Source organism: Cetorhinus maximus, unplaced genomic scaffold, assembly GCF_964194155.1.
Source record: "Cetorhinus maximus unplaced genomic scaffold, sCetMax3.hap1.1 HAP1_SCAFFOLD_2554, whole genome shotgun sequence".
Classification (NCBI taxonomy): Eukaryota; Metazoa; Chordata; class Chondrichthyes; order Lamniformes; family Cetorhinidae; genus Cetorhinus; species Cetorhinus maximus.
In genome coordinates, this window is record NW_027598491.1 from 10,263 (window position 1) to 22,989 (window position 12,727).

At 56.4% G+C, this 12,727-nt stretch overlaps 1 protein-coding gene across 1 annotated transcript; it reads right to left on the reverse strand.

The window, feature by feature from the left end:
• Positions 1-6,801: 6,801 nt before the first annotated feature.
• nop10 (NOP10 ribonucleoprotein homolog (yeast)) lies at positions 6,802-11,836 on the reverse strand. The gene is made up of 2 exons (XM_078537546.1): positions 11,739-11,836; positions 6,802-7,120 (listed from the first exon to the last, which is right to left on the reverse strand). Exons 1-2 carry the CDS (start codon positions 11,790-11,792, stop codon positions 6,980-6,982), a joined length of 195 nt encoding a protein of 64 aa, XP_078393672.1. The 5' UTR covers positions 11,793-11,836; the 3' UTR covers positions 6,802-6,979.
• Between the last annotated feature and the right edge of the window lie 891 nt (positions 11,837-12,727).

Below are 12,727 nucleotides of genomic sequence, written 5' to 3' on the forward strand. Positions count from 1 at the left end.
TGGTTGGATTCTCTCTTGTTGGAGATGGTCATTGCCTGGCACTTGTGTGTGTGGGCGCGAATGTTACTTGCCACTGGTCAGCCCCGAGACTGGATATTGTCCCGGTCTTGCTGCATTTGGACACGGGGCTGCTTCAGTATCTGAGGAGTCGCGAATGGTGCTGAACATTGTGCAACCATCAGCGAACATCCCCACTTCTGACCTTACGATGGGAGGAAGGTCATTGATGGAGCAGCTGAAGATGGTTGGGCCGAGGACACTAACCCTGAGGAACTCCTGCGGTGAGATTGTTCCCAGTACCTCGGTCAGTGCCGGGTGGTCAGTCCGGTTTCAGTCCTTTGAGACGTTTTAGCAGTTTGAGTGGTTTGCTAGGCCATTTCAGAGGGGCATTTAAGAGTCAACCACATTGCTGTGGGTCTGGAGTCACATGTAGGCCAGACCGGGTAAGGAGGGCAGATTTCCCTCCCTAAAGGGGCATTAGTGAACCAGATGGGGTTTTTACAACAATCGACAATGGTTTCATAGAAACCAGGAGCAGGAGGCCATTCAGCCCCTCGAGTCTGCTCCGCCATTCAATATGATCATGGCTGATCCTCTATCTCAACTCCGTACTCCCGCTCTCTCTCTCTCTCCCCCAGACCCCTTGAAGCCTTTCGAATCTAGAAATCTACCTATTTCCTTCTTAAATATATTCAGTGAATTGGCCTCCACAGCGTCTGAGGTAGAGAATTCCACAGGTTCACAAGTGATGAAGTTCCTCCTCATCTCAGTCCTGAATGGTCTACCCTGTATCCTGAGACTGTGACCCCCTGGTTCTAGACTCCCTCAGCCAGAGGAAACATCCTCCCTGCATCCAGTCTGTCCATCCCTGTCAGAATTTTCTACGTGTCAGTGAGACCACCCCCTCTCATTCTTCTAAACTCCAGTGAATACAGGGCCCAGTCGACCCAATCTCTTCTCATACGACAATCCCGCCATCCCAGGAATCAGTCTGGTGAACCTTCCCTGCTCTCCCTCTATGGCAAGTATATCCTTTCTTAGGTAAGGAGACCAAAACTGCACACCATACTCCAGGTGTGGTCTCTCCAAGGCCCCTGTACAATTGCAGCAAGACATCCTTGCTCCTGTACTCGAATCCTCTCACAATGAAGACCAACATACCATTTGCCTTCTTCACCGCCTGCTGCACCTGCATGCTTACCTTCAGCGACTGGTGTACGAGGGACACCCAGGTCCCTCTGTACATCCACATTTCCCAATCTATCACCATTTAAATAATACTCTGCCATTCTGTTTTTCCTACCCAAAAGTGGATAACTTCACACTTATCCACATTAAACTGCATCTGCCATGTATTTGCCCACTCACTCAACCTGTCTAAATCACCTCAAAGCCTCTTAACAGCCTCCCCACTGCTCACACACTCTAAATTGAGAGAGGGGGAATGTGCGACGAGACCTGGGTGTCCTCGTACACCAGTCGCTGAAGGTAAGCATGCAGGTGCAGCAGGCGGTGAAGAAGGCAAATGGTATGTTGGCCTTCATAGCCAGAGGATTCGAGTACAGGAACAGGGATGTCTTGCTGCAATTGTACAGGGGCCTTGGTGAGACCACACCTGGAATATTGTGTGTGCAGTTTTGGTCTCTTTACCTGAGGAAGGATGTTCTTGCTATAGAGGGAGAGCAGCGACTGATTCCTGGGATGGCGGGACTGACATATGAGGAGAGATCGAGTCGGTTAGGATTATATTCGCTGGAGTTCAGAAGGATGAGGGGGGGAATCTCATAGAAACCTATAAAATTCTAACAGGACTAGACAGGGTAGATGCAGGAAGGATGTTCCCGATGGTGGGGGTAGTCCAGAACCAGGGGGTCACAGTCTGAGGATACGGGGTAGACCATTTAGGACTGAGATGAGGAGAAATGTCTTCACCCGGAGAGCGGTGAGCCTGTGGAATTCACTACCACGGAGAGTAGCTGAGGCCAAAACATTGTGTGTTTCCAAGAAGGAGTTAGATATAGCTCTTGGGGGGCGAAAGGGATCAAAGGGTATGGGGAGAAAGCGGGAGCAGGATATTGAGTTGGACGATCAGCCATGATCATAATGACTGGGAGAAGCAGGCTCGAGGGGCCGAATGGCCTCCTCCCTGCTCCTAGTTTCTACGTTCCCCTTTATCGATGCTACAAGTAACATTCTCGAAGGTCTCCAGTAGGTTTGTCCCACATGATTTCCCTTTCCTGCTCGATCTTGCCATTATTTTCCAAGTGTCCGGTCCTACAAGACACTAGTTAGGCCTCGTCTGGAGAAACTGTGTCCAGTTCTGGGCTCCAGACATGAGGAAGGATGTTGAAGGTTTTGGAGGGAGAGAGTACAGGGGATATTCACTCAGGAATGATTCCCGGGATGCAGAACTGGAACCGCGAGGAGAGGTTGGGATTGTTTTCCTTGGAGGAAAAGAGGCTGAGAGGAGTTTTGATGGGGGATATTCAAGACCCTGAGGGGCACGGGCAGGGTAAGTGGTGAGAAACTGTTTCTCATGCAAGTGAACACCAAGGACTAGAGGGGCCCAGATTCAAGATATAATGGGCTAAAGGGGTAAATGTGATGCGAGAGGAAATGTTTTTCACCCAGAGGGTGGTTAGAGTCTGGAACGAACTTTCTGTGAGGGTAGTGGAGGCAGGTCCCTCCTTAAATAGTGGGGGGGTCACATTTACTGCTTCCTGGTCCGCAAGGGAACATTTCCAGAGGCCTGGAGGATTTTGACAGCACCTCCGAGGCCTCCTCTATCTCTACAGCCCACCTCCTTCGACACTCTGGGATGTAGCTTACCCTGGGGTCCAGGGTGGGGGGTTTATCAACCTTTAACCCAGTTAACTTTTCAAACACGCGCTCTTTACCAACACTCATTTCTTTTGAGTTCCTCGGTCTCACGAGTCCCCCGGCCGCCCGAGTATTTCCGGGAGATTTCCCACGTCTTCTTCCCGTGAAGATAGGGACAAAGACGTGACTGTTGAGTTGCCTCGCCATTTCCCCCTGGTCTCCGCCTGTAATGGGCCCACGCTTGTCCCAGCCAATCTTTGCCTTGTAACACACACCGAGAGATGCTGTTACAGTCCGCCTTCATCTTACTCACTAGCCCGCGCTCACGATTCTCCTTTTCCCGCACCCTTGTCACCCGCTTCCTCCGACCTAACGCAATCTTTAACCTCTTAGCCGCCTTTCATTCACCTCTCCCTCTGGGTGTCGGTGCCTTAAGAGGATTGTATACCTGTACTTGAAACACTAGCCATTGCCTCTCCACCTCCAAATCTTTTAGGGGTATTTTTCCAATCCACCAAAGCCCCTCATACCATCATCATTGCCTTTGCTCAGATTGAGGACCCGAGGTTCAGGATTAACTCTACCGCTTTCAAAACTTAATGTGAAATTCCAGCATGTTATGATCACTATTCCCTAAAGGCTCCCTACAGCAACGTCCTTTCTCATTACATAATACTCAATCTAAAATGACCTGATCCCCAATTGGTTCTTCAACATAGTTCTCCAGAAACCCATCCCCTACGCACTCCAGGAATTCATCCTCCATGGCATTATTGCTATTTAGGTTTACCTAGTCTCTCTGTGAATTGAAGTCATCTATTATCCCTGTATGACCCTATCCCCATTCTCCCCATCTACTCTGCCCAGACCCCTCATCATTTTGAACACATCTATCAAATCTCCTCTCAACCTTCTCTTCTCCAAGGAGAACAGTCCCGAATTCTCCGATCTATCCACCTGACTGAAGTTCCTCAACCCTGGAACCATTCTCGGGAATCTTTTCCGCTCTCTCTCTCTCCAATGCCTTCACACCCTTCCTAAAGTGTGGTGCCCAGGACTGGACACAATACTCCAGCTGAGGCCGTACTAGTGTCTTATACACGTTCAACATAACCTCCCTGCTCTTGTGCACTCTGCCCCTATAAATAAAACCCAGGACACTGTCTGCTTCAATAAATTGCTCTCTCCACCTGCCCTACCACCTTCATGGACTTATGTACTCTCCTCCTGCATCCTCTTTAGAGTTATACCCATTAGTTTATATTGCCTCTCTCCATGTTCTTCCTACCAAAATGAATCATCACTTTTTTTATTCATTCACGGAGTGTGGGTGTCGCTGGCCGGGCCCGGCATTTATTGCCCATCCCTAATTGCCCCTTGAGAAGGTGGTGGGTGAGCTGCGTTCTTGAACTGTTGCAGTCCCCTGTGGTGTAGGTACACCCACAGTGCTGTTAGGGAGGGAGTTCCAGGATTTTGTCCCTGTGGTGTAGGTACACCCACGGCACTGTTAGGGAGGGAGTTCCAGGATTTTGTCCCTGTGGTGTAGGTACACCCACGGCGCTGTTAGGGAGGGAGTTCCAGGATTTTGACCCAGTGACAGTGAAGGAACGGCCGATATATTTCCAAGTCGGGATGGTGAGGGGCTCGGAGGGGAACTTCCAGGTGGTGGTGTTCCCCATGTGTCTGCTGCCCTTGTCCTTCTAGATGGTAGAGGTCGTGGGTTTGGAAGGTGCTGTCGAAGGAGCCTTGGTGAGTTGCTGCAGTGCATCTTGTAGATGGTACACACACTGCTGCTACTGTGCGTCGGTGGTGGAGGGAGTGAATGTTTGTGGATGGGGTGCCGATCGAGCGGGGCTGCTTTGTCCTGGACGGTGTCGAGTTTCTCGAGTGTTGTGGGAGCTGCAACTCATCCAGGCAAGTGGGGAGTATCCATCACACTCCTGACTTGTGCCTTGTAGATGGTGGACAGGCTTTGGGGGAGTCAGGAGGTGAGTAACTCATCACAGGATTCCCAGCCTCTGACCTGCTCTTGTAGCCACAGTATTTATATGGCTGGGTCCAGTTCAGTTTCTGGTCAATGGTAACCCCCAGGATGTTGATAGTGGGGGATTCAGTGATGGTAATGCCATTGAACATCAATGGTTGGATTCTCTCTTGTTGGAGATGGTCATTGCCTGACACTTGTGTGTGGGCGCGAATGTTACTTGCCACTTGTCAGCCCAAGCCTGGATATTGTCCAGGTCTTGCTGCATTTGGACACGGGGCTGCTTCAGTATCTGAGGAGTCGCGAATGGTGCTGAACATTGTGCAACCATCAGCGAACATCCCAACTTCTGACCTTACGATGAGAGGAAGGTCATTGATGGAGCAGCTGAAGATGGTTGGGCCGAGGACACTAACCCTGAGGAACTCCTGCGGTGAGATTGTTCCCAGTACCTCGGTCAGTGCCGGGTGGTCTGTCTGGTTTCAGTCCTTTGAGACGTTTTAGCAGTTTGAGTGGTTTGCTAGGCCATTTCAGAGGGGCATTTAAGAGTCAACCACATTGCTGTGGGTCTGGAGTCACATGTAGGCCAGACCGGGTAAGGAGGGCAGATTTCCCTCCCTAAAGGGGCATTAGTGACCCAGATGGGGTTTTTACAACAATCGACAATGGTTTCATAGAAACCAGGAGCAGGAGGCCATTCAGCCCCTCGAGTCTGCTCCGCCATTCAATATGATCATGGCTGATCCTCTATCTCAACTCCATACTCCCGCTCTCTCTCTCTCTCCCCCAGACCCCTTGAAGCCTTTCGAATCTAGAAATCTACCTATTTCCTTCTTAAATATATTCAGTGAATTGGCCTCCACAGCGTCTGAGGTAGAGAATTCCACAGGTTCACAAGTGATGAAGTTCCTCCTCATCTCAGTGCTAAATGGTCTACCCCGTATCCTCAGACTGTGACCCCCTGGTTCTAGACTCCCCCAGACAGAGGAAACATCCTCCCTGCATCCGGTCTGTCCATCCCTGTCAGAATTTTCTACGTGTCAGTGAGACCACCCCCTCTCATTCTTCTAAACTCCAGTGAATACAGGGCCCAGTCGACCCAATCTCTCCTCATACGACAATCCCGCCATCCCAGGAATCAGCCTGGTGAACCTTCCCTGCACTCCCTCTATGGCAAGTATATCCTTTCTTAGGTAAGGAGACCAAAACTGCGCACGATACTCCAGGTGTGGTCTCTCCAAGGCCCCTGTCCAGCTGCAGTAAGACATCCCTGCTCCTGTACTCAAGTCCTCTCGCAATGAAGACCAACATACCATTTGCCTTCTTTACCGCCTGCTGCACCTGCATGCTTACCTTCAGCGACTGGTGTACGAGGACACCCAGGTCCCTCTGTACATCCACATTTCCCAATCTATCACCATTTAAATAATACTCTGCCATTCTGTTTTTCCTACTTCACACTTATCCACATTAAACTGCATCTGCCATGTATTTGCCCACTCACTCAATCTGTCTAAATCACCCTCGAAGCCTCTTAACACCCTCCCCACCGCTCACACTCTATCAATCGAGAGAGGGGGAATGTGCAACGAGACCTGGGTGTCCTCGTACACCAGTCGCTGAAGGTAAGCAGGCGGTAAAGAAGGCAAATGGTATGTTGGCCTTCATAGCCAAGAGGATTCGAGTACAGGAGCCGGGATGTCTTTGCTGCAATTGTACAGGGGCCTTGGTGAGACCACAACCTGGAATATTGTGTGTGCAGTTTTGGTCTCCTTACCTGAGGAAGGATGTTCTTGCTATAGAGGGAGAGCAGCGACCGATTCCTGGGATGGCGGGACTGACACAGGTGGAGAGATCGAGTCGGTGAGGATTATATTCGCTGGAGTTCTGAAGAATGAGGGTGGGGAATCTCATAGAAACCTATAAAATTCTAACAGGATTCTCGTTTCTGCGTTCCCCTTTATCTACGCTACAAATAACATTCTCAAAGGACGAGCGGGATTTTAGACAGGCATCGTTTATTCAGGAGAACGTTGACGCTACATGTGTCTGCCCCACCCTCTCCCAGCGGAGTCCTCCTCCTCCTCTCCCTCCCTCTCTCCGAATGGCAGCGGAGTGAGGGCGCGTCTGAGGAGGGGGGGAAGAGGTGTCGGGAGTCCCGGGGCGGAGAGGGCGTTATAAGACGGGAGGAGGCTGCTGGGTGATAAGCAGGTTGAAGCGCTTCTTGATGGTGACCCGGTGCCGGGAGTACTTGTCGTCCGGGGAGAAGCGAGCTGGGTGGGCGCTGGATGTGGTCTTTCCCACTGGATCCACCTTCTGTAGGATGAGAGAGAGAGAGGGAGGGAGGGAGGGGGAGGGAGGGAGAGAAAAAAAACCCAGTGAGAACAGGAGGCTGTCGAACTCAGAATCACACAGGGTGCAGAAGAGAGGCCCTTCGGCCCATCGAGTCTGCACTGACACACGTGAGAACCACCTGACCTACCTGCCTAATCCCATTGACCAGCACTTGGCCCATAGCCTTGAATGTTTATGAGGTGCCAAGTGCTCATCCAGGTACTTTTTAAAGGATGTGAGGCTAACCCACCTCCACCACCCTCCCAGGCAGCGCATTCCAGACCCTCACCACCCTCTGGGTCAAAAAGTTTCTCCTCACATCCCCCCCCCTCTAAACCTCCTGCCCCTCACCTTGAACTTATGTCCCCCTCTCGTGACTGACCCTTCAACTAAGGGGAACAGCTGCTCCCTATCCACCCTGTCCATGCCCCCCTCATCATCTTGTACACCTCGATCAGGGTCGCCCCCTCAGTCTTCTCTGCTCCAACGAAAACAACCCAAGTCTATCCAAACCTCTCTTCATCACTTAAATGTTTCATCCCAGGCAACATCCTGGTGAATCTCCTCTGCACCCCCTCCAGTGCCATCACATCCTTCCTATAATGTGGCGACCAGAACTGCACACAGTACTCCAGCTGTGGCCTCACCAAGGGTCTATACAACTCCAACATCACCTCCCTACTTTTGTAATCTATGCCTCGATTGATAAAGGCAAGTGTCCCATATGCCTTTTTCACCACTTCACTAACATGCCCCTCCGCCTTCAGAGATCTATGGACACACACGCCAAGATCCCTTTGTTCCTCAGAACTTCCTAGTGCCATGCCGTTCATTGAATATTTCCTTGTCAAATTACTCCTTCCAAAGTGTATCACCTCACACTTTTCAGGGTTAAATTCCATCTGCCACTTATCTGCCCATTTGACCATCCCGTCTATATCTTCCTGTAGCCCAAGACACTCAACTTCACAGGAACAGGAGGAGGCCATTCAGCCCCTCGAGATTGCTGCACAGGAACAGGAGGAGGTCATTCGATTCTCTCCTCAGAATCCAACCCCTCCGAACCCCGGTGATGGTCAGGTAAAGTTGAGCTGCACTCCCGGAAGGGGCAAACCCCCCACCCGATCTGTATCCTGGGGAGGGCTCGGGGTCTAAGCCGGGCTTCGTGGCGGCTGAAGTTACTCCACGACCGCCGAGTGAGAAAGGGAAACACTTCATTAGCCTGGGAATTCAGCCCCTTGTCCAGGAGACACTCCCCGTGTGGGACTGAGAGAGACTCTGCCTTTAGCATCTACTGACGCACCGCCCCACCGCACCCCCGGGTCAGACCTCACCAACCACCCCCCCCCGGGTCCGACCTCCCTGACCCTCTGGGTCTGACCACCTCGACCCCCCCGGGCCTGACCTCCCTCGACCCCCTCCGGGTCTGATCCTGGTCTCAGGAATTGGGCCCCAGTCCCAGACCCTGTTACCCCCTCCCTCAGTCCCAGACCCTGTTACCCCTCCGTCCCTCGGTCCCAGACCCTGTTACCCCCTCCCTCAGTCCCAGACCCTGTTACCCCCTCCACCCCTCAGTCCCAGACCCTGTTACCCCTCCGTCCCTCGGTCCCAGACCCTGTTACCCCCTCCCTCAGTCCCAGACCCTGTTACCCCTCCGTCCCTCGGTCCCAGACCCTGTTACCCCCTCCCTCAGTCCCAGACCCTGTTACCCCCTCCCTCAGTCCCAGACCCTGTTACCCCCTCCCTCAGTCCCAGACCCTGTTACCCCCTCCCTCAGTCCCAGACCCTGTTACCCCCTCCGTCCCTCGGTCCCAGACCCTGTTACCCCCTCCCTCAGTCCCAGACCCTGTTACCCCCTCCGTCCCTCGGTCCCAGACCCTGTTACCCCCTCCGCCACTCGGTCCCAGACCCTGTTACCCCCTCCGCCCCATGGTCCCAGACCCTGTTACCCCCTCCCTCAGTCCCAGACCCTGTTACCCCCTCCCTCAGTCCCAGACCCTGTTACCCCCTCCCTCAGTCCCAGACCCTGTTACCCCCTCCCTCAGTCCCAGACCCTGTTACCCCTCCGTCCCTCGGTCCCAGACCCTGTTACCCCCTCCCTCAGTCCCAGACCCTGTTACCCCCTCCCTCAGTCCCAGACCCTGTTACCCCCTCCCTCAGTCCCAGACCCTGTTACCCCCTCCGTCCCTCGGTCCCAGACCCTGTTACCCCCTCCCTCAGTCCCAGACCCTGTTACCCCCTCCGTCCCTCGGTCCCAGACCCTGTTACCCCCTCCGCCACTCGGTCCCAGACCCTGTTACCCCCTCCGCCCCATGGTCCCAGACCCTGTTACCCCCTCCCTCAGTCCCAGACCCTGTTACCCCCTCCCTCAGTCCCAGACCCTGTTACCCCCTCCCTCAGTCCCAGACCCTGTAACCCCCTCCCTCAGTCCCAGACCCTGTTACCCCCTCCGTCCCTCAGTCCCAGACCATGTTACCCCCTCCGCCCCTCGGTCCCAGACCCTGTTACCCCCTCCGCCCCTCTCCCAGACCCTGTTACCCCCTCCCTGAGTCCCAGACCCTGTTACCCCCTCCCTCAGTCCCAGACCCTGTAACCCCCTCCCTGAGTCCCAGACCCTGTAACCCCCTCCCTGAGTCCCAGACCCTGTAACCCCCTCCCTGAGTCCCAGACCCTGTTACCCCCTCCACCCCTCAGTCCCAGACCCTGTTACCCCCTCCACCCCTCAGTCCCAGACCCTGTTACCCCCTCCGTCCCTCGGTCCCAGACCCTGTTACCCCCTCCCTCAGTCCCAGACCCTGTTACCCCCTCCCTCAGTCCCAGACCCTGTTACCCCCTCCCTCAGTCCCAGACCCTGTTACCCCCTCCGTCCCTCGGTCCCAGACCCTGTTACCCCCTCCCTCAGTCCCAGACCCTGTTACCCCCTCCGTCCCTCGGTCCCAGACCCTGTTACCCCCTCCGCCACTCGGTCCCAGACCCTGTTACCCCCTCCGCCCCTTGGTCCCAGACCCTGTTACCCCCTCCCTCAGTCCCAGACCCTGTTACCCCCTCCCTCAGTCCCAGACCCTGTTACCCCCTCCCTCAGTCCCAGACCCTGTAACCCCCTCCCTCAGTCCCAGACCCTGTTACCCCCTCCGTCCCTCGGTCCCAGACCCTGTTACCCCCTCCGTCCCTCGGTCCCAGACCCTGTTACCCCCTCCGCCCCTCGGTCCCAGACCCTGTTACCCCCTCCGCCCCTCTCCCAGACCCTGTTACCCCCTCCCTCAGTCCCAGACCCTGTAACCCCCTCCCTGAGTCCCAGACCCTGTTACCCCCTCCCTCAGTCCCAGACCCTGTAACCCCCTCCCTGAGTCCCAGACCCTGTAACCCCCTCCCTGAGTCCCAGACCCTGTTACCCCCTCCCTCAGTCCCAGACCCTGTTACCCCCTCCCTCAGTCCCAGACCCTGTTACCCCCTCGGCCCAGACCCTGTTACCCCCTCCGCCCCTCGGTCCCAGACCCTGTTACCCCCTCCGCCCCTCGGTCCCAGACCCTGTTACCCCCTCCCTCGGTCCCAGACCCTGTTACCCCCTCCTCCCCTCGGTCCCAGACCCTGTAACCCCCTCCCTCAGTCCCAGACCCTGTTACCCCTCCCTCAGTCCCAGACCCTGTTACCCCCTCCCTCAGTCCCAGACCCTGTTACCCACTCCGTCCCTCAGTCCCAGACCCTGTTACCCCCTCCGTCCCTCAGTCCCAGACCCTGTTACCCCCTCCCTCAGTCCCAGACCCTGTTACCCCCTCCACCCCTCAGTCCCAGACCCTGTTACCCCCTCCCTCAGTCCCAGACCCTGTTACCCCCTCCCTCAGTCCCAGACCCTGTTACCCCCTCCGTCCCTCAGTCCCAGACCCTGTTACCCCCTCCCTCAGTCCCAGACCCTGTTACCCCCTCCGCCCCTCGGTCCCAGACCCTGTTACCCCCTCCCTCAGTCCCAGACCCTGTAACCCCCTCCCTGAGTCCCAGACCCTGTAACCCCCTCCCTGAGTCCCAGACCCTGTAACCCCCTCCCTGAGTCCCAGACCCTGTAACCCCCTCCCTGAGTCCCAGACCCTGTAACCCCCTCCCTGAGTCCCAGACCCTGTTACCCCCTCCCTCAGTCCCAGACCCTGTAACCCCCTCCCTCAGTCCCAGACCCTGTTACCCCCTCCCTCAGTCCCAGACCCTGTTACCCCCTCCGCCCCTCGGTCCCAGACCCTGTTACCCCCTCCCTCAGTCCCAGACCCTGTTACCCCCTCCCTCAGTCCCAGACCCTGTTACCCCCTCCCTCAGTCCCAGACCCTGTAACCCCCTCCCTCAGTCCCAGACCCTGTTACCCCCTCCCTCAGTCCCAGACCCTGTTACCCCCTCCCTCAGTCCCAGACCCTGTTACCCCCTCCCTCAGTCCCAGACCCTGTTACCCCCTCCCTCAGTCCCAGACCCTGTTACCCCCTCCCTCAGTCCCAGACCCTGTTACCCCCTCCCTCAGTCCCAGACCCTGTTACCCCCTCCCTCAGTCCCAGACCCTGTTACCCCCTCAGCCCCACAGTCCCAAACCCCTGCCCTCCAGACCAGTCCAGTCTCCTCTGACCTTCAGGGTGTAGACCCTGTCCCCATGAGAGTCCAGGTAGTAATGAAGGAACATCCTCTCTCTCTCTCTGTCTCTGCTCCTGTGTGCTGCTGACCCACGTGTGTTGAGAGGCTGGAGGAGGGGGGGAGGTCCCTGGTCACTTCCGGGTGGTGGCCTTCCGGTGCCCCTCCGTCACTTCCGGCGCGCTGTCTGCTGGCTGGCTGCCAGTTGCGATCCCGGCCGCCGATTGGCCCGGCCGCAGGCGCGGCGCCCGCCGGGAGATGCGGTCGGCCTGACGTCACGCGCGGACTACATCTCCCGGCGGGCGCCGCGCCTGCGCCGTGCGGGAGAGAGAGTGGGCGCGCGGAGGAGAAGAGGGAGGATTAAAGGCGACGCCTGCGCAGTGAGCGCTGTGTAGGGGGGGTGGAGCAAAGGCGGCGCCTGCGCACTGTGGGGGTAGGGGGTGGAGCAAAGGCGGCGCCTGCGCAATGCACGCAATGTAGGGGAGGAGCAAAGGCGGTGTCTGCGCCTGCGCCGTGCGAAAGAGCGAGAGAGAGCGTGCGGACGGGGGTGGTAGGAGGAGGGGGAGGACCAAAGGCGGCGCCTGCGCAGTGCGCGCTGTGAGGGTAAGGAGGGGGAGGAGCAAAGGCGGCGCCTGCGCACTACGCGCTGTTGGGAAAGGAGGGGAGGAGCAAAGGCGGCGCCTGCGCAGTGGGGGAGGAGCAAAGGCGGCGCCTGTGCAGTGCGCGCTGTGTGGGGGGGGGGGAAGGAGGGGAGGAGCAAAGGCGGCGCCTGCGCACTACGCGCTGTGGGGAAAGGAGGGGAGGAGCAAAGGCGGCGCCTGCGCAGTGGGGGGGAGGAGCAAAGGCGGCGCCTGCGCAGTGCGTCCGCCCACTCTCCCTCCCTCCCACCGACGAGCAGCAGTGGCGCTCGCGCCGGGTCGACTAGTCGGACGTATCGGCGGCCGATTAGTGGCCGATTATCCGCCCTTTCCTGCCGGGGGAAAGCGG